The 26,407-nt window shown below is 50.0% G+C and overlaps 1 protein-coding gene across 1 annotated transcript in view; it reads left to right on the forward strand.

Annotated features, from left to right (window-relative positions):
• Positions 1-10,077: 10,077 nt before the first annotated feature.
• CPXM2 (carboxypeptidase X, M14 family member 2) overlaps positions 10,078-26,407 on the forward strand; it is a 140,569-nt gene continuing 124,239 nt past the window's right edge. Inside the window, exon 1 of the mRNA XM_074338848.1 lies at positions 10,078-10,141. Coding sequence (XP_074194949.1) covers positions 10,093-10,141 — 49 coding nt within the window. The 5' untranslated portion in view covers positions 10,078-10,092. The remainder of the gene's footprint in view (positions 10,142-26,407) is intronic.

The following is a 26,407-nucleotide window of genomic DNA, read 5'->3' on the forward strand; positions in this document are numbered from 1 at the left end:
GTTATTGACTTTGTGAATTGTCGCTCCCAGTTTTCCTAAAAGGGGCCTCTGAGAACCCCATCTGAAGATGCCGGCTCTGTTTTCAGGTCCCGACAGGCCCAGCAGAGGGCAGGCTGGCCCTGGAAATGGAGTGGAGATGATCCAAGTGAGAGAGGGCAGCTTTGCGGGGAGATGGGTGGATGCCTGATTCTGACTCCCTCCAAAGGCCCCGCTCTCAGCTGGCAACCCCCACCCCAGGATTCAACTTGCTCCCCATCAATGAGAAAATCTCTGGGAGTTCTCAGCCAGACCTCTCCCGTTCTAGAGTGCCCTGCCCTATTCTACCACTGGTCCTGCCTGACCTGTCTCTTAGGGGCTGGGGCTCTGGGCGGAGGTCTTTTGAGAGGGCTGGCCCCCTCCCTCATCCTGCTGCCCTTTTAGGGCCAGCTAGTTTGGTCACTTAGCCAACTCCAAGCCTGCTGAGCACCCTCAGTTCCAGGCTTGGTCCTGCCTAGACAGCCCGGCACAGAGGTTAGGAGCCTGCCTTCTAGACCAGCCTGGGCTCAACTCCTGGCTCAACCATTTGGGAACAAAGTGATTTTGGCTCTCCATACCTTGATTTTCTCATCTGTAAAATGGAACGAAATGAGCTAGTAGTTGAGAAGTGCTTAAAAGAATAACTGTTATATAACCTGTGGTCAATAGATACATATGTATATAGATGACAGATAACATTTTCTTAAGCTCTGGAATATACTGTTTTTCCACTTGAAACTTTCGGTGACCTCAATATACTAAGGTGGGGTGGGGGCAGCCAGAACTGAGCTGACCCACTTGCCAGTCAGAAACCTTCTTTGCCTGAGCTTTGTCCACCCGCAGGCAGAGTGGGCGACACTTGGCTTTCTGGATCTAGGATGGCTTTCCCATCAGCACGTTACGCTGTATTTTCTTTGTAGGAGATTTTAAACTGCAAAGCTCTCGTCCCAATGTGCTATGGAAGGAACGGGTATTGAGTTTTCCTCTTGTTTATTTTAAATGCTTAGAGGTTGGGTTTCAGTCCCAGGCTGGTAAAGTAAGGAAACTCTGAAATTATATATGTGTCTGGATCATTCTAGAAGCCCCCAGAGATATGCAAGGCAGCTGAGAACTGCTGGGAATCACAAAGCCTCCTTACTGCCCTCCCAGGGGCCCAGGCTGTGTGTTCTCAGTCAGGTGTGGGCTGCAGATGGCTAGGGCATGGATGGGCCAGAGGCAGCAGTGATGCCAGGGGTACACATGTGTCCTCCATTTGGGTCGCAGCACAAGAAACTGGACTCTGCACAAATCCCTTCACCTGGCTCACTCCTCCAGACCAGTGTTTGCTCCTGAGGTTCCCGAAGGCCCCCTACCCAGCCCACTTTTTTGCGGGCAGGCCGTTCTTTCCAGCAAGGTCAATGGGAGCAGCTCCTGCTCCCCTCTCTGCTTCAACCCCATGGGCTGGCCCCTCTGCTGCGTCTGACAATATTTAACAGGCGTTTCCTTATGGAATGATCCTAGGATGTGTGCATTGTGTGGATTCCAATACAAAACCTTTTTGTCTTCATCATCTTCATCCTGTTTGGTTTCCTCTGACCCATGTAATCAGTTGAAACGTTAATTACGAAAAACAAAAACAAAACAAAACTGTCTAGGAGCATAAAGCTGGAGATGACTGTCTGGTTCCTTCATTTCACAAGGAGGAAACAGGCCTGGCGGTGCAGCGACTTGCCCCAGGTAGCCAGCCCCTTGGCAGGGCTGGGGATTGAACCCGGGCCTCCTGAGCCCCTCCTTGGTCCTCAGGGATTATTTCTTGCTGACTCAGCCTGCATTTCCAGTATGATTCCCCTGCAAGTGGGAAAGCACTAGAATGACCCATGAACTCGGTGTCTCAACAGAATGGAATCCCTGGCAGGAGCTTGGACCCTCTTGGAAAGGAAGCCTGGAGTGGTAAGAAGCCACAGTTTGACCGTGGGTGTGGGGCAAGGGGAGTGGGCACAGATTTCTCCCTTTCCTGCTTGAGTCACTCATCGAGTGGGGACCCCGGGGACCCAGACCCTGCTGGGGTGACAGGTGACATGGGGACTGTGCCATGTCAGAGGTTGCCTTCAGACTAGAAAGAGAATGGGGTGATGGTGGCTGGCGCACGTAAGCAAGAGGAGGTGCTTGGGCAGCTCAGAACCCCAATTTCCCACCTACATAACACTAAAACTTGTTTCCCAGGGTTGTTGTGATCATAAAATGAAATCTCTGAGAGCCTCTGTTAGCAGGAAAGTGCCAAGGGGAGTCGACAATGATTTTACCATGACATATGCTCACAGGTCCTGCCCAGCTGGTAGGTTAGAGTGGAGAATAAAAGGGTTGTGTCACTAAAGTTAAAGTAAGTACACAAGGAGGCCGTTGGCCTAGGGGGCTCTGACACCCCTACGTACACCAACCAAAACCTAAGTTGGAATCAATGCACTCAAATCAGAGAAAGTGAAACTTCAGAAGAGTAGGTCACAAACAGCCAACCAGGCTTTCCCAAATAAGGCAGCCACTTCAGCTACAGCCAACCACATAATTTCCTGGCGTTGCTTCTGCCTCTTCCACATAAAATCCTCTCTCGACCCCCGTCCTGGAGCGTTCCTAAGCACCTTTGGTTTGGCACTGCCTGATCTGAATTGGTGGATGCTCAAATAAGCTCTTGACAATTGTAATCTGCCTCAGTTTTACCACTAAGCACTTTGGACAGGGAGCCATCATTAGCCTAGTCGAGCCCCAAACGGGACAGCAGGTCTCTGGGTGGAGAAGGGGAGGAGACAGACAGGCAGGTAGCTCAGAGGGGCTGAGCAGGTGTTCAGCCTTGAACCCATGTTTCCACGGAAACCTGCTCTTGCCCTGGAGTGGCTGTAGCTGGAAGCCGGAGGGGGGCGCTCACACCGTGGGCCCCTCCCTGCTGATGGATTCTGTGGCAGAATGCCAGCATAATGACGGATTAGAGATGGGCAGGACTGCCTCTTCCTCCCCAAATCTCAGAGGCAGGCCATGTTTCATTTTGGAGGCTCTGGACGGCTGGCTGGGGAGCAGAATCCAAGTTTCTGAAGGTTAGTAGGTTTGGGACAAGTTAGGAGCCTGGCCACTTCTGATGTGCAGGGAGAAGAGACCCACCAGCACACGGAGGCTTTGTGTGGTAAGAACATGAGGATTGGATACCAGGTGTTAGCAGACGCTTATAAATTCCCTTGGCCTTTTGACGAAGGTCAGTGTTAATCTTGGAGTGCTGTGCGCGGATGGCCCAGCACAGACGGGAAGCCACACCCCCCTGCCCTGCATTTCCAGTCAGAAGCCCTACTAGTGGGCAGCTGGCCTACCTTAAATAGCCAGCCCAGGTGGTGTGAGTGTGTCTCAAAGACACTGGGTTTGGAAAACTTGGGATTGTTTCAAATTTAGAAAGCAAAAGCGTGGGAGGGTGAAGGGGGTGCTGCCAGAGGATGTGGGATGGCATGTCTCCCCGCCTCTTTGGCCAGAGTTCTAGTCCGAGCCCTACGGTTGCCAACCATGTGGTCTTAGGGAGGCATTTCCCTCCTGGGGCTGTAGGTTCTTATCCATGATGATTAATCAAAGTCACTGCAAAATCTCTCCCAGGGCTGCGGTTTGGATGAGTCAGGTTGGGTGGGGGTTGGATGATGTCAGAGGAGACCAGGCCTTCCAGGAGCACAGAGAAGAGGTACCGTGGCTGCAGGGTCCTGTCCTCTGTCCAACGGAGGCTGTCCAGTGTATTTGTTTGCTTACACGACTTCTCATGTAAGTTTTCATTGGAAATAAGGCTTCTGCAGCTCATTTGGAAATCCTCGGATCCAGGGCTCAGAGCACTCCGGGGTCTAACATTTGATGATTCTGTAGCAAACCTTGGTTCTAGGGCAAGCGACCATCTGAGTTTGCCCAGGGCTCAGGGTTTCCCAGATGAGATTTTCAGTGTAAAACCGGGCACGTTCCGGGCAAGCAAGACTAGTTGGCCGCCTGTCACGTTCTCATTCGAGCAGCTTATGTTTTGAGTCTTGCTTGCTTTGGGGAGGGAAACACATTCCATTTAGAAAGCCTCCTCGACGCCTGAATGCCAAGAAAAATGGGACCAGTAACCCAATCCAGTAGTGACACTGGATGGGAAGGGAGATCAGCTCATCCCATCTGTTTCAGAAAAAAGCAACATTGACTTGAACTTGCGAATCACAGAGTGGAAGCCAGCTGGGGCCAGGGTTGGTATAACTGATGGCAGCTGAGGAGAAGGGGGGACTTTAAAAAAGGAGAGAAATTTCACACTGAATCTCTTACTCTGTTTTACAAAGAGACTCATAAAACCTTAATCCAGCCCCGGGACTGTCATGTTTAGAGACATGGCATTGGCAGTGCTTGGAACGTGACCAGAGAATTTGCAGAAACACAAATGGATTAAAGTGACCAAGTTGCCTCCAAGCAGGGTAAGGCGGGACAGTGGATGCATCTCAGTCCAGTCCCCACTGTACCAACAAGGCTGAGCTACACTCTTGTCTGAGGCTCCAAGTCACTGGCTGTTATCTGAGCTGGGTCAGCCCAGCCCTGCCCAGGTCCTGGGGGGCGAGGGTCAGCCCCACCCTGGCCCCTGAAGCATGCCGCTGTTCTAGAGGAAGTAAAGCTGCCATGTTGACAGTGTGTGATGTGACAGTGTGTGATGGAGATGTTAGCTTTCCTGCGGTGGACACACTTGGATGAATTTGAGAATGGCGGGAGGTGGTTGAGAAGTGAGTGGGGATGGCTAAGTGGAAGGTTCCTGTGGCTTCTTGGAGAGGGGACCGTGGTGGGGCTGCGGGGAGGGAGGGACTTGCCGGCAGGGGATGAAGCATGAGCGAAGGCAGGAAGGCACAGTGAGCTTGGTGCCGGGTTGGGCAGGGAGAGGCAGGCCCTGCAAAGAAGAAGATTTCTGTTAAGGAAAGGTGGAAGTGCGCTTTAGAGCTTTTTGCACCTTGGAGACAAGAAGGTGAAAACCAAAACCAAAACCAAAATCTAATCCAAACCCAAAACCTTGTCGTTCAAGAAGACCGTACAGTCTAGACTATCTGGGTCAGAAGCACTTGGAAACAAAGTTGAAGGCAAAATACCTGCCAGTATCAGAGGTCCGTCTGAGGCACTGAGAACAAAGGCAGACTTCTGAAATCAGCCCTTCCCCCTTTTCTCTGTATGCTCCCACCACCACGCAAGGAATCTGGGAAAGACTCTGTTAACATAATGGCTCTTTAATTTTTTTACGTTATTTGCCTTAGAGAAGTAATTTCCAAACATTGGTCTATGTGGAAAAAGTGAAGAAAGAATCGAGTGTTCCCTGGTCTAAGGCGAATGTGAAAAATAAAGGAAATGTAATGAGTTTTTCATGAAGCTACGCTTATTCAACTTAAAGGAATACCCTTTATGCTGAGAGCATGCTGTGTCTTTTTGCCATTTGACAGGCGTTTTCTAATGGAATCGTTGTGAGAGGCGAATGGCAATTTGGTTGGTGTTACTCTGTTTTTTTTTTTTTTTTTGTTTGTTTGTTTTTTTTGTTTAAGCTGACAACCCAGTGTCAGTCCTTGATTTAACCTGAAATTAAAAGTACTATTTCATGAAATCCTGAAGGCTGAGAACCCTAGAGTAAATCTAACTAGAATATATGTCAGTATAACTTGGAATTTTGATGTATAGACGTCAGGCATCCAGAAGACAGAAGAATACACTCTGGGAGACCAAGACTTCAGTGGCTGTGCTGTAGAGCACAGCATGTTCAAATGGAAGATGAGCCCCCTAAAAAAGCCTTCTGGATGGTTCTGTCCCTTGGAAGATGTGTGTTACTACAGTGATGGCACATGGGGACAAATTGAGAGGGGTCTAGCAGGTACTATAAGATTGGGACCTACAAGATCTTTGTGAAAATTTGTTTCTTTGAGCCAGGCTTAGGATGGGGAAGTTTTCTTGTTTTGTCCCAGACAAAAAGTCTCCTAAGATGCCGCGAGCCAGCCCACTCTCTGAGTCCTCTGGGTCACATCTCTGTGGGCTTCCTTTCGCCATGTCCATTCCCAGAGGGTCAAAGGGTCCAAAAGTCTAGTTGATATGCCCGTCAGAGCCTGTGCCCCCTTTCTTGTGGATGAGACTCTAGTTCCTAGACTCTTGGAAGTCCCCATCCAAATGACCCCCATGCACTTCCGGGACCAGTGCTGGTCCATCTCCCCCAGGTGGGCTATGTGGTTGGAGGAGCACTTTCAAGCCTACAGCGTGGCCAAGGGGGGCTATTTGTGTGTGTTGGGGGGTGGACATATGTAAGCATGAGAGACGGTCCACGGTAAGCCAGGTGAGGGAAGAGGGAGAAGGGAGGGTAGGTTGGGGGCCGGCTGTGGGCATACCGCACCTTCCAGTGCAGAGCTGCAAGGAGAATGCTTGGAGATTAAAAATATGATAGCATGAATTTAAAAAATTCACAGAAGAGTAAGAAGAAATTAAGAGAGAAAAAAAGGAAAAGGGAAAACAGGAGAGAAAAGATAAGAAAATCAGATCAACTTAGAAATTCTGCAGAAGAAAACCAGAAAGAGAAAAGCAAAGAAAATGGAAAGAAGAAAATTATCAAAGAAATAATTCTTAAATTCAACTCTTATTGGGACCTCTTCGTAGTGAAAAGTAAGCATGTCAAATCAGTGGCCAAAACAGAACTCTGAACCCTTCTCCACCCCCATTTGTAATTCCCTCCACCCCAAACATGTGCGTCCCCTGGTGTCCTAACTCAGTGAAGGGCACGGTCACAGCCCAGGAGCTGGAGCGGGAGGAGGCGGTAACAACTGGCTTGCCATTTTGTTTCTGTGACCATCTCTCCAATTCCTTCTTGGGCACAGACCTGGAGGGAGTCATGACCCAAGAAAAAGCTGGGTTGACTATGATGTTATGATGTTTGCTCCTATCCACACTATTTTTTTCCAACTAGTAGCTGAGCCCATTTTAGCTGAGTGATAAACAGAAAGGAACCAGCATAAAACCTCTGCATGGATACAGCCAGAAAACAAACAAGGAGGAAAGGAATCGAAGTAAAAGACAAATAACACACTTCCAAAGAGACGTGGCGCAGAGAAGAAAAGGGAAAGATCAAATGAGTTCCCCGTGATCCAAAGAAACTAGACACGATGCACTGAAAACCTGACTTCAGCTGAGATCTATGTCAGTTTTAAGGAAGAGGCTCTGAGACAAAAGAGAGATGAAAGGCAAGCTGACAGAGTTTAGGAACAAGTAGAAGAGAAAAACACAACATCACAGAGACAGAAAGCACATTCAAAGCAACAAAAACCTGGAAACACGAATTTGACAAAATCATGCAACACAAACCACAAACAAAGATGCAAAAAGCCTTGTGGGGAAGATGATTCACATGGAAAGCAAAGGATCAGTGGTGTTTCCAAAAGAGAGAACAGAAAAGGCACGCTAGGGAACACGAGAGGTAAACGGTCCAGAAGAAGGACTCAAATCTTCTATCCAAAAAAAGTACATTTGTATCCCAGGGGAAAAATAATACACAGAGTGGTCAGTGTGGAAACATAATCATAGTTGGCTACTGACCACCAGGACAAAGGCAGAACCCTATAAACAACAAAGCCAAAGGAAACAAAAGAAGACAAAATACCCCCGCAGCATCCAGCGCCTGAGGATGGTGGCCAAGGGCTACAGAGGTTGGAGGGAAAGGAACTGTGACCCAGTGGTCCTGGGGTATAAAAGTCAACAGACGTCTTTAAGCCTGTGGCAGGCAGGTCCAAAAAGCCTTTTTTGACAGAAGCTGGAGGAATCTTAACTACAGATCTCAGAAACAAGGCACCCTACCGAAAGGATTGGTAGTGAGCACAGAATCCATTCCCTTCTGGCAGTAAGACTCCACAACTCTCAGAACTAAGTTCTAGAACAGAACGTAGGGGTTATGGACCTGGTCAGTGTTAATGATGCCAGGAACCAGATTTGAAGGGGAGGAGAAGAAAGCTGGTATTTCCCTCATCTTTCATAGCAGGAAGCCAAACACAGAAATACAGGTATATCAAAATAGAATAACCACAAGTTCTTATTATTTTATACTCCTGTAACTTTGAAGGGATCTTTTGGTCCTTTTTATATTGATTGATTTTTTTTTTTTAATAAACATGATTTTTTTTAACAACAAAAAAGTCATTATTTTTAAAACATTTCTGTTTGAGTTTTCTCTTTTCCATCTGGTTTGCTTCATTAAAATAAAAAACAAAGAAGAAGGAATTTCCATGCTGTTGAAAGGCAGCTGCCCTCATTCAACCTCCCCAGGGCAAGGAGGGAGCTGAGGGTGGCAGAGCAGAGCCTGTGAAGGGAGAGGGAAGGGGGGTCTCCCTGCTTCCTGCTGAGTGGGGCTCAGGGGCCCAGGTCAGGCTGAGACACTCTGAGTACCTGGCTCTTTCTGAAAGTGTCAATGGCCGGTGGAAGGCTCTGTGCTTGGGACTGGGGCTTGCTTTGTAGGGCAGAGCCCTGGGAGGTAGGTAAAGGAGATGATGACCCAAAGCCCTTCTGAAGGGACATTGCTGGGGCCCCCTTCTTCTGCCCCTCCCCGGTTTTCACATCAATCTGACCCACAAACCACACACCTATTTGGGGCCAGGTGTGTGGTTCGTGGGTCAGACTTTCCCAGAGCAGCAATCCTAACTGCTGCTCTCCCTTTCTCCAGTCTGGACCTGTGTCCCTCTCAAGCTAGGGCTTGAACAGAAAGAATTTGGGGTTTGCATGTGGGGAGGGAGAGATGGGGCCGCCATTCATTTATTCATTCATTAGTACACTGAGTAGCCCTTCCGTGTAGACTTGTGCAGTCTCTGGGGACACAGAGATGGGCGTGACACTCAGGCCTCTTCGCACCTCTGCTGGGTGTGAGGGGATCCCTGGAACAACCGTCCTGGCTCTTCCAGAAGCCCTCTGTTGTGGTGGTGGGAGAAAGAGGGGGCGAGAGGTGGTGTTTAAAATTTTCCTCTCTCCTTCTAGGTTCTTTTGGCTGGTCTAATAACTAAAATGACACAAGGCATATTAACAGGAGGAAAACATTTAATTTCACACAGACGGGAGCCCCATAAAGTATGAGAACCAAAGGCAGCCCGTCCATGGAGTCTTATATGCCATCCTGAGCTAAGGAATAGGACAGAGGCCTGGGGCTTCCAACGGGAGGAGGAGGGTGATTTATAGGACAATGAGAAGAGCAGATGTTTGCCTGCCGTACAGATAGGTCTTTCCAATGAAAGTCACCTGTGAATGGCTGTCTTTCTGAGCCAGGGCCTCTATCTAAATTCTTTTAGGCAGTGAAGGGAGAGGTAAAAGTTTTTCTTGAAACTGCTGTGTCTTGATTGCCTTCAGCTCAAAATAATCCACATGCCAAAGTGACCATTTTGGGGAGGCTTCTTATGGACCTCTTCATGCCCAACAGGTGAGGGACAAAATATCCAAACGGAAGAACCAGTCAGTTTATACAGACAGGAAAGCAGGCAGGGAGGAGGGGAGTACCCAGTAAGGACGGTGTCAGAGGAAGTCTCTGCCAGAACCATTTCCCCTTAGCTGAGAACGCCTGTGGAAAACACTCCCCTTTCTGCATAATGAAAGACTGTTGGAAACCGACTTACTTTAAGGGGCCATGAGCTAATGCATATGCATGTAACACTGATGCACACACTTGTGTTATGTCTGCCTTTCCATTTGTTTTCTCTGGATGTGTCTGCATTTAATAGACATAGCAAAATGTCTCCATTGTGGTGTGTTTCTCATTTAAAGAAAAAAAAGCTCAAGATTTAGAAACCCAGTATAGATCCAACAGCTTTGAACTCAGCCATTTCATTAAAAAGCAGAAGAGAACAGAATAAAAAATAAAATCAAATAAAAAGAGCCCGGTTTCCTAAAGAAGAGGCTGTCACCACTGTCCTGGCAGGCTCTCTCTGAGTGCAGCTCCGCTCCCCCACAGCCAAGTTGTTATGACTCGCCCCCACAGAGCTTTCCAGGCTTGCACTCTCAAGTGGGTATTTGCTGTGTGGACACAGAAGGAGAGTTCTCCCTTTAGAGAGAATGCAATTACTTGACCTTTGTATGGAAGACCCATCTGGAGGCTTTTCATCGTTCCAGCGGAAAGATTCTGGTGAGTCTCAGTTGATCACTACAGCTGCATTTTAATCTCCGTAATTATGCGTTTTTATTATCTCTCCTTGGTAAACTAGAACGCTCTCTCCAGGGTGTTCATTACCACTGCCCGTGGGCCAAGCGGCCTGCGGTCTGAGGAGAGGATATTGTGTTTCCAGCCGAGATGAGGTCCTGCATCTCACTTCAAGGGGATTAGCTGCACGTGTACTGTGGTTCTGTTGGCCCCATAGTGTTGCTTTATATTAGAATGGCCTTGCTGTACCAGCTCCTGGGCCTGCAGCATCTCCCACTGTTTGCATCGACCTGCCCATATCACCCCTTGCCAGCCCCGGCCCCTCCCAGGGCTGACTCAGCAGGTGTCATCCTGGCCCTGGGTGAGCAGCGGTTCTTGGTTGCGTCTAGGAAAGGCTGGGGTGGAGATGAGGAGGTGTGGCAGGGAGGGGACCGGGACTGAGTGTTTCCAACAATAACCTGCCAACTTCCTCCAGTTTCGTGGTACTGACCTTGACTTTTGCTCTGCCTGCCCAGGGCCCTTGTCCTGGCCTCAGTTTCCCTCTGACTTCTCTCAGCATTTCCCTCTTGGCCATCCTCCTGGCTGAGGTGGAACCATTGGTGAGTGCTTCTGGCTCTTCCAGGGACAGCCCAAACCTCACCTCTCACCTCCCAAAGCGATGACGTAGTCACAGTGCAGGCGGGTCTCTGCTTTGATAGGACATGAAAGAAATTATGGCCACTCTGGTGACTGCCGGGGGCGAGGAGCATAGAGGACTGAGTGAGGGAGACAGAGGCAGCCTCCTAGGGGGTGTGATGCTAAACTGAGCTTGAAGGGCGAATGGGAAATTCCTGGGTAAAGAAGGGAGGTGGGATTTGTTCCAGGCTGAGGAACAGAATGTGGAAAGTCCTGGAGGCACATGGTCACATGATTGGGGATTTTAAGTGGTTAGACAGAAAGGTGCCTGTCAAAGATGGTGACAGGTGAGGCCGGAGCGATTGGGGGATTTAAATACCTTGAAGATCTCTCCATGTTACACTTAGGACCATGGGGCACAGATGGGTGTGTTGTGCAGTGTGCCATTTTAGGAGCACCCCTAAACAGTGCAGTGCACAACCTGAGTAACTGAACAGTGTGACTCTGCTCCACTCAGGGGAATGAGCTTCATCCTGGTGGCCACGGATTGTAAGGAGAGCAACATGGTTATACGCGTGGGTTAAACAGATCATGCTGGCAGTGAAGAGTGGGTTGGGGGAGGAAAGCGAGGAGGCAGGAGCAGCAGTTAGGCGGAAGCCATGGTAATCCAGGGAGGTCTGACAAGGGTTGCTCTAAGGCCACTCTGGGGAGAAAGGAGAGGGAGGCTGCTGTTTGCAGGGGCGGGTTCTGCAGGGTTTGGAGCCTGACAGCGGCAGCACAACACAGTGAATAAAGTAAATGCCCAAACCGTTGTAAACACCTTCTGTGAATAACAATGGCACTTATAAAATTAACTTCCATTTGTCATTGCTTATGCCATAGAAACTTTCCAGGATTTTTCTCCCCCAGAGTTCCAATGATGCTTGAAAAATCATTTGCTCGTTGTAGATAATATGCACCTTTCAAGGCTTTTCTTTGTTTTGGTGTCTCTTTCATGCTAATATTTAATACTTTTTCCCTTTTATGATTCAAAGAATGTTCTGTGTCCTACTGCCTTCACACCACCCTGGTTCTGGAGAAACGGAAAGACTTGGATGCTTGAGATGGAAACAGGTGTGTCCAGACCAATGCCTGCTCACAGCCCTTTCCCAGTTAGTGCATGGGGCTAAGTGGCCTCAGCTCTGCCCGGACGCTTGTCAGAGAGTTTAATAGAGTCTGACATCATAAGCTTCCCACCTCCCCCCACCCCACAGCTTAGCACCCTCCCCCCCAACTCTCACAGGGACAAGTCCTTCACCTCCTTTCTCTCGCCTGTGGTTACCCTGAAAACAACCCGTCTTGCTTGATCTCTACTGACAGTTATGTTCCTCATAATAGAGAAGAATCTGGAATTCCTGAGGACTATTCAAGAGGTAGGGGTGAGGCAGAGGGTGGAAGGGTGGAGAGGAAGAGAGGACCCACTGAGACGTGGGGAAGGCGAAAGAACTTCTGGCCAAGAAACACCATTGTAGTAGTGGTGTGGCCAAAGAGCCAGCACGTGATCCACATGGAAATGTGCGCAGTTGCCCTGGCATGGGCTGTATGACCCTGTGTGGGCTCCTGGCTATAACGCAGGGCAGATCACTTCTTGCTCCTAGCACTGTCTCCTCGTACTATTCAGGGGCCCGGGGGCTTTCTGCCTCATTTCCTTCATTGTCTGCGTCTGTCAGCCTGAAGGGAAAAGGTCTAGAGTAGAGCATGTGGGAGGTTTTTACACTTCTGTCCTAGCAGTGGCATGCTCACCTCTTTTTCTTTTTTTAAAAAGAAAAACAGCTTTATTGAGATATATTTCAAGTATCATAAAGTTTACCCATTTCAGGAGTACAGTTCAATAATTTTCAGGACCTGTAGAACATTTTCACCTTCCCAACAGATTCCTTGAGCTCATTTATTATTAATCCCTGTTCCTACCCCATAGGTAATCACTAGTCTGCCTTCCATTCCTATAGATTTGCCTATTTTGGACATTTCATATAAATGAAATCATACAGTATGTGGTCTCTTGTGTCTGGCTTCTTTCACTGAGCATAATGTTTTTAAGGTTCATGCTGACGTAGCATGGGTCAGTGGTTTGTTCCTTATTGCTGAAGACTATTCTGTTATATGCATAGCCAGTGGCAATTCACCTCTACTCATCTTCCATTGGCTAGAACTTGTCATATGGCCAAACCCAATTGCAAGGGAAGCTGGGAAATGTAGTCTCTGTGCCCAGAGGAAGGGAGCCAATTGTGATGAACAGGTAGCAATCTCTGCCCAGGTATTCACTCCTTGCCTCCAATTACCCTGTAAAAATCTATAAACATATAAGTGCTACATATGAGTGGTATGTCTGTGTGCGTGCGTGCGTGTGTGTGTGTGTGTGTGTGTACAAACTGCAGAATCTGGGTCTGAGGCGGCTTTATGAGCAATAGAGGTTGTGTGTGGGAGGAGGTGGGGGGGCATCAACCATAAACTGAGGACCAGAGGTAACCTTGAGGGCATTAACACACTCCCCTGCTCTCCCAGAGCTGTGGACTTCTACAGACCCTGGGAAAAGGTCAGTGCCAATCTTATCCAGCTCCTCAGAGGCAGGGAGATACGTGGGTTACAATTAATGGAATCATTTCCAATGCACTTGAAACAGCTCTTGAGTGGGACCTTCTTGGTGGGGCAGGCGTGATTTTAAAAACATCTCTTTTGTGTTTGGATGTTCACATCTGGAGCATATTGATGACTCTGTTTAGCTGTTGGTGTGTCTGCACCAGCACCGTTCAGTCTGGAGGCACAACTTTCATAAGAAAATACGAACTCTCCTTGCGTTCTTGGAATAGTCATCAAAGGGGAAATGTCTTCCAGAAGAAGTGTGGTCTTCATAGGAGAGGGAAAGGAATTGCTCTCTGGGGCCTTCTCTGATGTTGATGCTGCCACCAGAAGTTCAGGGTGAAGAGTAACTGGAGGTGCAAACTGGGAGTTATTTAAGGACACATTTGCCCCCCAGCTCCCCTTGATTCTCAACACTGTTTTTCACTTAATATTTTCACCATTTGGCAGAAACGGGGAGGCTGATTCCTTCCTGAATGCAGTGAGCTTTCCAGGCCACAGAATTCCATCACCTTGAATAACAGGCCAGCTGCCCACGCTGACCTACATCTGGACAGCTGCTCTGGGACAGCTGAAGCCACACACCTGCTCTGGGGAGCCCATGATCTGGTCTCTGACTCCTGAGACCGGCCAAGCATCTGAGTGAGGAAAAGAAGGGCTGTGGCTTGTTTCTTTGGAGGCTGTTTGTTGGAAATGCTGCAGAGATGCTGGCTGTTTTCCAGAGGACAGTGAGGGCTATAGAAAATTCTGCATGTAACTCTGAGGAGCCATCCTCAGATTTGTTCAGCTCCACCCAGAACTTCTTGTCTAGCTGAAAAGCATCTATGTGGGGGAAGGTCAAGAGGAAGAGAGAGTAGGAGCAGTGTTTTGCTGAAACTTTGCAGCCGTTTCTGAGGAAAGCAACTCCTTTTTCCCAGGTCCTGACAAATGGTGATGTTGAATGCATACATCCCTTACCTGGTTCAGGTCCCCTTATTTTAAAGACCCAGAGAACAGAAATGAGTATGTGTCAGAGCCAGAATTAAAGCATGGCCAAATCTTGTCTAGTGTTTTGAGAACTGACATAATCCTTGTGTTTCCACTCTATAAGAAGGAGGAGGTGGGGAACCCATATTTAGCTAGAGTCTGCTCTGTACCAGGCACTGGTTTCAGCACATTTCACATATTCCCAGGTAATCTCCACGACCCACCAGGGGCACACTGTTCTTATTCTCCTGTTATGGTCTGAGGAAACTGAACTGAGCACCTCCTTCGAGGAGACACAGCAGGCAAGGAAGGGAGTTGGGATTCAAACCCAGGTCAGCCTCATGCCCAAGCCTGGGTTCTTTGCACAGTCTTGTGGACAGGACTTCTTGACATTAACCTCACAGGGCTGGCACTTCCTGTCCCAAGCTGTGGCGCATTGCAGGATGACCCCAGGAGGAAAAAGCAACAGATGACCAAGACCATGGGCCTGCCCTAGCCTCAGCTCTGGAGACCGCAGTTGTACAGATTCTTCTACTCTGTGGGGCAACAGGGGCTCTGCCTCCTCCATCTGGGAAGAGGAGCAGGAGGGTGGAGTCCCTGCAGGCCGAAGGCGGGCTGTGCTTATCTATGGATGTGGATTTATCATGCTGGACAGCCCCTGCACGGCCACAGCCCTGGACCTCTACCCACCAGGCTGTCAGCAACGTCTCAGCAACCTGGCTCCAGGCTGTTGGCACGCATGAGGCCAACCATGCAGCCAGTGGTGACGCTTTTATGATCCTGTTTGCTATCTTTCAGACCTAACCTCATTGCTCTGCACTCTGTGGAGCTGAAATACAGCTCTCTGGCCTTCCTGCAGCCTGCTGGCCACCTGAGAATTTGCCCCTTGCTGATCAAATCCTGAACAGTTGGCAAATCCCTTTGGAGATTACGTTTGAGTGACCGGATCCCTGCATGTGTCACATCCTGGTATTATTATTATGATGATTATTATTGTTGTTATTATTACTGCTGTGATTTGTGACCATACATTTCACAACTTTCCTGGAACTTGTACATTCAAGTGCTTTGCCCTATTGTGCCTGTTAAAAAGATAAATTTTGTAAAAGTTGAAATCATGATTCCCAGAGAATATGAAATGAACGCATGTCCGTTTAACTCTTGCGTGATGAGTTACGTAACTCATCATTTAATGGGGAAACCCGTAGTATTATGTTACAACCAGTTCAAAGGAAAATTCAAAGAACACACATAGAGTCAACTGGGAATGCTGAAAGGAACTTACAAATAGATGCCCCAACTGGTCATCGGTCACAGGGCAACGAGCAGTGACAGTCCACCAGACAAAACTGATTTACGTCACTGGCATTGCTCTCAGTGTCTACACTGACTTTGACTACAGAGTTGTCAAAGAGCTCAAAGACAGTGAGAGGTACCAGCCCCTAGGAAGGCAGACACCCGGGAGGGTGCTCTACACAGGACACCTGGGGATCTTGTCCGCTTGTTTCAAATTCTTTCACATTCTTTTCTTGACACCCTCAAGGGTCTAGGCACATTTGAGCTTGTGAGCCATCATGCCAATTGATTCCAGCTTTACATAATTTGGCCGCTTTTATTCTCATCTCAGATGAGTCTCGGAGGGGCTAAGCGGCCTGCCCACCATACATGAAAAAATGAGTTCTTCTGGCTCCAGACTCTGCCTTTTGATCTCTTTCCCCAAGCACCTGCAAAGACAGAGGAGGGTGAAGGAGATCTGGGGTCCAGCCTGCTGCGGGTGTGAGGGTCTTCATTTTAGCTCATATGAATTTTATGTTTGATTCCCTCATTCACCCATGTTGGGTTCAACACAAAAACAATGTTTTAAAATTGCTGTTATGGGTTGAATTGTGTCCTCCAGAAAGATATGTTGAAATCCTAACCACCAGAATGTGAGATTATTTGAAACATTGTTGTGTGGACGTAAATTGCAGTGAGGTCATACTTGAGTGGGGTGGGGCCCTTAATCCAATGTGACTGCTGTCCTTGTAAGACAAGGAGAAGAAAGCCAGAAACATAGACACATGTGGGGAGAAGGCCATGTGATGATGGATGCAGAGACCGTGGCGCTGCAGCTGCACGCTGGGGAATGCCAAGGATTGCGGCAACCACCAGCACCCGGAAGAGGCAAAGAAGGCTCCTCCCCCAGAACCTTCAGGGGGAGCGCGGCCCTGCCAACCTTGACTCTGGCCTTCCAGCCTCCAGAACTGGGAGACAATACATTTCTGTTGCTTTAAGTACCCTATTTGTGGTCCTTGGCAGCCCTAGGAAATGAAGACACTCACCATGGAGGCAATAGATGCTCCAGGTAGGGGCACGCAGCTCGTCCTGTGGCTTTGAAGTCCCCACCCGACTAGTGTGGGAAGCTCAGTCTAATCCATGACCCCAGAGAGGGGTGTGCTGCTGCTTCCCGTCCTCCCCTCCACACATTCAGTGTTGGCTGCAAATGCTGGAAGTTGAGAGAGAAAAGCTACTGACCCACAAATGTTTATCAGGTGGCCGCTGAGGCTTCTCCCCGACCCAGAACCTGGAAATGAGGGAACCAGCCTGCTCACTGGACACAGTTGTTAAAACCAGCACCCATCGCATTTCCATCAGAGATGAGCAAACTCACTGGGAAGTGATTCCCAGGCTTGGAAACTCCTTCACCAGGCTGACCTCCTGGGAATCCAGGTCTGACTGCAAAGTGGGGCCCTTCCACGTCTCTCACGGAGAGCCTCCACGTGACCCTGAAGGTCCAAACCCATCAGGACACCAAGAGGAGTGACTTTCCCAACCTGCCTGTCCTCTGCCCACGGGCGCTGTGCTGGGCTGCTTTACGTGGGTTCTATTTCCAACCTCACCCGAGCTGCCCAGGTAGAAAACATCACCATGGTAACCCTTGTTTCCAAGGGGCAGTGTATTGCTTCTGGAAAAACTGATACCTTGGTTCCCAGCACTCAGTGCTCTGTGGGGCAGCGGGACGAGTTTTGTTGGCACTGCTAGCAGTTGGCTCAGCAGATACACTTCTCAGCTTTGTGTCCCTGATGTGGTATCCAGGATACCAGGAAACATGATGTGTTCGCTCCTGCAGAAGAAGGGAGAAGGGGACTCTGGGTGTGTCGTTGGCGCTGGCTCCAGCTGCCTGACGGGAGGGGCTGCAGGGCTCGTGCTCTGGCTGGGCTATGGGGGCACCTGGCCTGTGACCCACCTGAGTCCCCAGATGAGAATCACCTGAGCTGTGTCCCACCTGCGTCACAGACGAGGGTTGCCTCCCACTGCCAGCATCTGTTCCATGTTGAAAACCTGGCATGACCCTTGTCTCTTTCCACTGGTCCCCAATAGACAGAGAATGTAGGGGTGGCCTCAAGTATTTGAAAGATGGCTGTTGCAGATATTGCTGGCTGGTCAGCCAGCAGCCATTTCCTTTTTTTGTTTGCTGAAAGTGCCTGCCATAGTAATCTCATTCCGTTTTACCAGATGCTCACTTTCCCAGGCTCCCTTGCAGCCTCCATGGCCATGAGACAGAGCGCTGGCCAATGAGACATTAAGGGGCATCTCTTACGTGACTTCTGGGGAAATTGTTCCCTTCCTAGTAAAAGGAACAGACACGGGGAAAGAGCCACCTTCTGCATCCTGTTAGGAATCGTTCATGTGAGGATAAGCTATTTCCAGGAAAATTGCAGACACTGACCAAGCGTGCTGACATGATTGAACTGCAAACAGCCCTGCGTCTCTCTACCTCCAGACCACTTGCTTTGTGATATGATGAGATGCTTTTTGTGGTCTGAGCCCTTGCTACTCAAAACTGATTGCAGACCAACAGCTTCCGTGTCACCTGGAAGCTTGTGAGAAATGCAGATGCTCAGGCCCCTCCCCGGACCTCCTGACCCAGAAGAGACATTGAAAAAAGTCTTCAAGTGACTCGCGTGCACACAAAAGTATGAGAGACAGTGACCACTGTGAGAGAGAGAATTATAGACCCCTTGTAAGAACTGGAGATTTTTCTGCAGATTCATTTTCTGGGTGGTATGTGTGTGTTTATGCCTCTCCAAGCTAGGAACAATGAGATCTTAATTCTGTGTAAAAGGAAGGCAAATCTCCCCCCACAAGCTGCAGGAACAGATGGCGGGGGTTTCTAGCGGGTCCACAACTGATCACTGCAGGATGCAGGGAATGTTTGCACTCGGCTCGTTGTTCTTAGGGTTAGAGCTTCCCTTGTCTTCTCTGAAGTCTGGGCTTCAGGTTTGCAAAGATTAAAACCTGCGTGTTGAAAACAGAGCCTTGAAAAACAAAAAAAAAATGTTGCTGGAGGGTTTTTCTTTGAAAAATCTTGTTTCCCTTCTCAAGCTGTCAGGATGCTCCAAAGAGAAAACCCACTGTGAATTTTAGCTTCAAGGAACTGACAGGAGACTGTGGGAAAGGAGTTCTTTCTTAAGGAAGGGTATTTGGAGCTCAAATTCCTTTTGTCTCCACACCACAAGGATTTTAATGTTTCAGTTTTTTCCTTCCAGCAGAAAGCTGGAGACGCACATTAGCTCATAGAAGTTTGGGGGTGGAGGGACCTCAGAGTTGTAGAACATCAGAAAGGTTTGTTGGTATTAGAGCAGGAAGGCACCCCAGCCTCCAGCTCAAGCCATCTGTCCCAACACCCCAAGGCAGAAGGGAAGTCTGAGGCTCCGAGGAGAAGCCTGATGTCACAGCTAGTAAGTGGTAGAGTCAGGTCCAGAGCCCACGTCCAGGCTTTCTCCACATGTTAGCACCTGCCCCTCACAGGCCTGAGTTATCAGGAGAGGAATGTTGGGGTCGCCTGGACTCTCCCTTGTTTTGTTAGGGAGGCTGAGGTCCCGGGAGGGGGGATAGCTGGGTGCTCAGAATTTGGCAAGGTCCCCACTTGGCCTTCTCGTAGCTGTCATTGCCCTCTCTGAGCCTCAGTTTCCTCAACCAATTGAGATGGAGATAGCGAAAGATGTGATATTTACAAGCTTCCTCACGCCACCTTTGTTTGCAGCACCTGAATGTCTGGTCTTCTCCCTGGTGAACGAGGTGAAGGGTCCAGAAGCAGAACGAAAGAAGCCACGGGAAGGGAGTTGGTTACTACCCACAGAGGAAGAGTGGGCAGAAGGCCGCGGATCTGAGAACGGGGGTGGGAGTGTGGGGAGAGAGTGGAGAACAAATGTTGCTGTGTGTGAGACCAAGAGAGAATAGAGAATGTTTTAAAGAAGTCTTGAGTGTCGTCTGATACAAGTGCCCCTTCAGGTAAGACATTGGTTCAAGACCTTCATTCCTTTTCAGGGCTTAGTGGAAGTGCATTTCCGTTTTGTTTGGATGCATCTTGGTGTTGAGGTGGGGCTCAAAGTGCCTTCATTTTACACGCGAACTATGTAAACTGTGGGTAACATCTCTTTTGTGTGGCTGTTGCCCAAAGACAGAACCCTTGTACTAGTCTGACCTAACTACACTGCAGAAAGTTGGCATGTGGCCAAGAGGAGCCACAGAGACTTCTGGAATTTTCTGAGTAATCACTCAGCTCCTGACCCATCTGCTCCTGTAATTACTGACGGGCCCTAGGAGGCAGTAAGAGATAATGGTTTAGATCATATCCTCTGGAGGCAGGCAAACCTGGCTTTGAGTCCTGGATCACCCACTGCCTGGTGGCTTTGGGAAGTTGATTTACCATCTCTGAGCCTTAGTTTCCTCATCTGTAAAATGGGGATGATAATACTGACCTCACAGGGTAGTTCTGAGGATTAAATTAAATAATGACTCTAAAGCACAGTGCCTAATCCCTGATAAAAATTCAATGATCATAGATGATGGTGATAATGGTAATGATGATACTTGTTCCTCTGGCTGGATCTTTGCTCTGAGTCCTTCCCTGACTCCATCCCTAACCTTGACTCTTTTTTTCCCCAGCTGCCTTGGGTGGTTCCAGGCATCTGCTCAGGTGTTCCCCTAACCCTTACCAGCATATAAGTGTCTGACACCAAATTTACCAGCCACAGTGGGAGGAGCAGTTAGGCCCTGGGGTGGGGAAAAGGGACCTTTCAGCTCCCTGCTGGAGCTGCTGGGCACCTCCTTGGGCTCTCTCCCCAGTTTCTGGGCCTTCCTGGTGAGGCCAGAGTTTGTATCAGCAGCCTCCTACCATCAGAAATAGGGCTTCAGGCTACAGACGCTGTCATGCCCTGTACTCTGAATGCTGAGCTGGTCCAGGCAGGCCCAGCCTGGCACTCCCCTCCTAGGATGGCTTTGTTTGGAGATGGTCCCTCAGTTCCCTGTTCCCAGCTACTACAGAGGGCTGCTGCCCCTGCTTGTGCATCCCCCCACACTGTCCACCAGCCACTGGAAATGTCACCATTTCAAGGCTTTTTTTCATTTAAAATGCAACTCTTCCTGCGACATGTCACACTTGAAGCCAGGCATTGCGAACCTTGTATGTGAGCTCTGACTACTTCTGTGTCTATCGCCATACAACAGCGTTACTAGCTTGCAGTTAACAGGACTGAGCATGCTTTCTGCACTAGGCTCTGTAGCAGCCCATTTTCCTCTTTGTCTCCTGGACACACCCCTTCCCCTTACAGAGAGGGAGACAGAAGACCTGCAGGGAAGTAACTTACTAATAAATGCTGGAGTGGCGGCAGAGATGGGAGAACGTGCGCAGAACAGAAGGATGGAGAACTCCCTGGCTGGATTGTGCCTGCCTTATAGTTTTGTCTTGAGATGGTTTCAGCTGCTTCTTCTAATGTTAGGTGGTGAGGAGCTCACCTCGCTGCGGCCTGACAGAGTGTGAAGACTGAGCACTGGAACTGCGGGGAACTGGAAACCAAGCCCGACTGACGCATTGCCGACAGGGTAGATGGTTGCCACCATTTTGCACAGAGTTGAGGTTAAGCGACAGGCAATTCTTAGCAAAACCGGAAGCACAGCTTGCAGAATCAGGGGGAGGGGAGAAACGGCCCTGCAGCCCTCTCCTTCCACGCGGTTGGGGCGGGCATGGAGGAGGGCACCCACCTGTGTGTTTCTAGGAGGGGCCTCTGGCAGGAGGAGAGGATCTGTGCCTGCTTTTCAGTTTTCCCCAGACGGCCCTGCCTAGAAACCAGGCCTGCTCTCGGCATGTGGTTCATACAGTCTGTTCTTTCACTTGAGGTTTGTAATAGATCGAATAGTGACCCCCCCTCCCCCCGCCCCAAATTCATGTCCACCTGGAACCTGTGAATGGAACTTTATTTGGAAATAAGGTCTTTGCAGTGGTAATCAAGTCAAGATGAAATCACACTCGGGTAGGATGGCCCTGAATCGAGTCTGACTGGTGTCCTTGTAACAGGAGGGGAACTTGGAGCCAGAGACGTGGACACACGGGAGACGTGCAGGTGAAGACACAGGACGAGACTGGAGCCAAGGGCTGCCACCACCCCAGAAGCGGGAAGCGGCAGGAAGGATCTTCCCTGAGAGCTTCCAGAGGAGCACGGCCCTGCTGACACACTGATTTGGGACTTCTGGGCGCCAGAGCCATGGGAGAATACATTTCTGTTGTTTTAAGCCACCAGTTTGTGGCCCTTTGTTAAGCAGCCACAGGAAACTGGCACAGGGCTCCTCTCTCACGTCTACTGGGTACAGTGAGCGTTGTCGGTCACATGCCAGCGTGCGTCCTCCTGCTTTCCTGACAGAACCGTACTCTGCTCAGGTGTTTCCCCAACCCCTGCCCCAACATGACTAAAGAGGAGGGGACTTGCCCTGACCCCAGGACCAGCCCTAATTCCCACTAATCAGGCCTGGTCATGTGATCCAATGTCCCCTCCTGGCACTGATTTGGGAGCAGGCATGACCCAATCTGGCCAACAAGAGATGAGGGAGCCGGGGTGAGGGGTGGTTCTGGGAAGAAAGGTTTGCTCTTTCTCAAGAAGGAGGTTCCAGAGAAGAAGATGGCCCCTTCTTCCTGTACATGTTGCTCTTGTTAAGGCTGCAAGGCCCTTTCATGGCCTGCCTGGGGTGGGGCCGGGGGAGGGGATGGGCCAACACAGGTAGGACTGGGCTTCCAGTTTGTGAGACATTGAATCGTTATGACGTAAGCCAGTCTGAGTTGGGAGGTTCTGTGTTTGCAGCCCCTCGCATCCTTACTGACACCCCAGGCCTGAGTGCAGAGGAAGGCGGGTGAGAACAGACCCCATGGCCAGGCAGGAGAAAGCAGAAATGGCCGTCAGGCCAGTCACCCAAACAGCTGCAGCCCAGACTTGGGTGTGCTTCTTTCTTTGATTTTTGAAGTACAAATATGATGACATCATTTTTGGTTTTCTTCTTGGTCCCTGTAATAGCTCATCCATCTTGAGTCATCCCTTCCCCTCCCAGGATCAGAACACCTGGGACTTATTTAATCCCAAGGCAGTTGGTTCTGGGTCAACGCTGCATGAGAGGACCTGCATCAGGTGGCCAGGGCGGGACTGCCGCTGTCTCTGGCTGACATGTGGTGTAGCTATTGGAGACCATCCTGCTTCTCCATCCTGGGGAGGTCCTTGCCGTCCATTTCCTGCCCAGGTCACGGAGGGGCCCCATGCTTGGTTCCAAGGTCACATCCCCATGGATATGGCTGGGCACTCGGAAGCCTGGGCCACAAATGGGGACAGTATGGCAAACCCAGAGTAGGTAAGGACCCTACACTCAGATCTGCCCCTGTGCAGATGGGAGATTGATGAGCTCTTATATTACAAGTTCTGGGGACTTCCCGGGCCACTCATTTTCTATACTGTGAAGGGATTGTGATAATCGAATATCAAACTGTCCATTTAAAATTAATCTCAGGAAATGCCATTTTGAATTGTTTGGGGAGCATTCTCTGAGTGACTCCTGATCCACGCTTTCGATATCTTTTTTTTCCTTTCTTTCTTCTTTTACCGTAACAGGGAAATTGAAAGCACATGGTGGCTCTCAGGCATGTTTTGAATTTGCAAATCCCAGCTCCCCAACTGGAGGTCTGAGTGGCTCCTCGACCTGTTTCGGGCTTGTTATTTTTTGCTTGTGTGCCCGTTGAGGTTCTGCTGGCCGTGGAAGGCCAGGGCCACTCTGAAGGAGTGTCTGTGGCCTGAGTGGGCTCCAGGCGTCCTAGTGGGTACCAGCAGGAAGCACACGCAGGCCGGCGCTCCTCCAGGCCGGTCCCTGGCAAAGGACGGACTACGTTCCTTTGCAATGTTTCAGGCCCAAGATAAACTATGTTGGAGCCACAGGGCTGCTGGAAGCAGCAGGTCTCAGTTTGTTTTTATTCTGCTGACAGCACGTCTGCCTCAAGTTCAGATGGTGCTGCAGAGAGCAAAATGAAGGCCTCAGATCACCAACTGGAAAGCAGGCCTGGGTGAGTGGGGGGTGAGCGAAAGTCTCAGGGGAAGGGTCTGGGGTTGCCTTAGGGGTTCTCTGTACGTACTTGGGCATGGGATTTCCCCAGGAAAGTTAATAAAGCCATCAAGGTGTTCAGTTGCCAACTGGCCTTTTGGGCAGGTGTGTTTTATTTATCTGGGTGAGAAGGGGCAGGGTGGCAGCTGTGCTGGAGAGAGGGGCTGAGCGGAACCAGGCCCCTCAGAGGAGCTGGGCTTTCCAGAAGACAGCCACGGATGGCAGACAGGGGTGTGCCCGTGCAGTGGACATGTGGGGTGCAAGGTATTTGTCAAGTTGGTTTTGCAGGGGCTCCAGGCAAACCAAGGGGGCCCCTGCCACAGGGAGCAGGGCCCGGTGGCCAGGGATGTGTGTCCTCGATGATTTGTTCCTTCCTGGCGATTACAGATAGGGTCTTTGGATGTGAAGGAGAGCTGGTGGGAGGCAGGCTGTGCGTGTGTGTGTGTGTGTGTGTGTGTGTGTGTGTGTGGTGTACAATTGCCCAGGGAGGGCTGCTTGCCTATCTGGGCTATCACCAAAGCAGGAGCACTTGGGTGGCAGGTCACCTGGAGGCTGCCCTTTGAAGGCAGGGCTTGTGGAAGACAGAAGAACATTTCTGAGCAGGAGGAGAGGTGGGGGCAGGAGGAGGAACAATGAGGACTTTGGCCAGAGCCCCCGCTGCATCACAGGCTCCACAGGTAGGCGAAGCAGCCGCGCCAGGGGTAATGCAGCCTCCTCTTAGACCTGTCATGTGCTAGGTCCTCAGTTTACCTGATCTCTGCTCAGATGCAGCTGCTGTTCAGCAGTTTCCCTTTTGGCAGGAATTCTGGGGATGCCACCTGTAAAGCCACCCACAGGACCAACCAGGAACCTTGGAACACTTGTGTGATGTCTGGAGGTGCAGTAGCCGTGTTGCAACCATGAGGCCTAAAGCCTGGTGGACTAACGGGCTAATGAGGCACAGCAGAAAGACAGGGAGAGGATGGAGCCCCCAGTGGCTTCCAAGCAGCTACTACGTCAGCCCTGTACTGCCTCGCTCTGGATTTACTGTTATGTGAGGAAAATCCTTTTACTTCCTTAAGTCATTGCTGTTCAGGTTTTCTGAATTCTAGCCAAATGCATCCAAACTGATAGAACCTCTCAGGGAAGGGACAGAATTACTCATTCTTATATTCTTAGACACGGTACATGGCCTAGCACATGATAGGAACCCAGTAAATAAATGCTCATCTGTGGGTGGGCACAGGGGCCTTACCAAGCTCTGCCGACTTTCTCTCCAGTCTCCCCACCACTCCCTCTTGATTTCCAGGCTCCATCCACACTCCACTGGCAGTTCCTTATGTGCCCCATGCTCTGGCTCACCTTGGGCCTTTGCAAAGGTTGCTCCCTCTGCAGGAAGGACTGTCTGTCCTCTTTTGTCATCGTTGAGGCACCTTCTCTGGCAGCATCCAGAGCCCCATCTTCCAAAGATACTAGACCAGCAAAATGTCCCTGTGCCTCAGGGGCCTCATCCATAAAACAAGCAGGATAACAGTACCTGCCTCAAAGGGTTGTTGTGAGACTTGAATGAACTAATTCTAACAAACTGTCAGAAGAGCAGAAGTTTATATGGCGCTTACCACATGCAGGCACAATTGTGAACCCTTTACACATCATTAATTCATGTGCTCTTCCCCATGATGCTTTAAGTACTGATGTCATCCTCACTTTATAGATGAGGAAACTGAGGCACAGAGAGGTGAAGCACCTTGCCCAAGGTAACACAGCCTTTGAATCTTCCCAGTAATCAGAAAATAAGAGAGGAGCCACTCCGACTGACTTCTTAGCTTCCTGGCCCACAGAATCTGTGAGTATACAAAAGCTGTTGTTTCATGCCACTAAGTCTGGGGTGGTTTTACATTATATAACAGTAGTAGCTAGGATGTGGGACTGCCCCGGTGGGTGCCTGGGAAGCCACCTGTGGTCCTGAGTGGTGCAGGGACATTCCTACAGGCCTGGAGCTGATCCCTCTGCTGGACAGGAGGCTGGGCCAGTGACTCCTCGAGAAGCCAGCAGGCTTGAAGCCAGAAGATATCTTGAGGCCCTTGTCAGATCTGAGAAAGGGTTGTCACAAGTGATGGTGTGGGGCAGGCAGTGCCAGGACAGGTGACGGCACAGAATGCAAACTGGACTGGCTTTGGGTGGCTGCAGTGAGGTGTCTGAGAGGCCGATGGGCTGGGGCACAGGCAGAGAGACGAATATGTGAACAGACGATTTCAATAAACCCTGGTTGGTGCCACAGCAGAAGTAAGCCGAGGGCTCCCGGGGGCCCAGGAAGGGGCATCGGACCAGTGAGAGCGCCTCAGAGAAGGCGGGATCTGGGTTAAGTCTGAGGAACAGTAGGAGTGAGCAGAGGAAGAAGAGTAGACGGCAGAGGGAATGGCACCTCCACCGCAAGACTGGTCATCGGGAGACCGATCGGGTGTATGTTCCCAGTTCCTCACTGCCCCTTGGTTTGGGGGTTGGCAGGTGACTTGCTTTGCCCAATGGAACGTTAGGAACTGGCATAGGCACTGCTGGCCTTGCCCTCTGGCCCTCTTGTGACCCATCATGGCAAGGACAGGTCCTGTGTAGCTTCCTGAAAAGGGGGTGGGCCTGGGGAATGTGATCTCTGGGACCCTTCTAGCCCTGAAATCC

This window comes from Rhinolophus sinicus, linkage group LG07 (assembly GCF_036562045.2).
Source record: "Rhinolophus sinicus isolate RSC01 linkage group LG07, ASM3656204v1, whole genome shotgun sequence".
NCBI classification, from domain to species: Eukaryota; Metazoa; Chordata; class Mammalia; order Chiroptera; family Rhinolophidae; genus Rhinolophus; species Rhinolophus sinicus.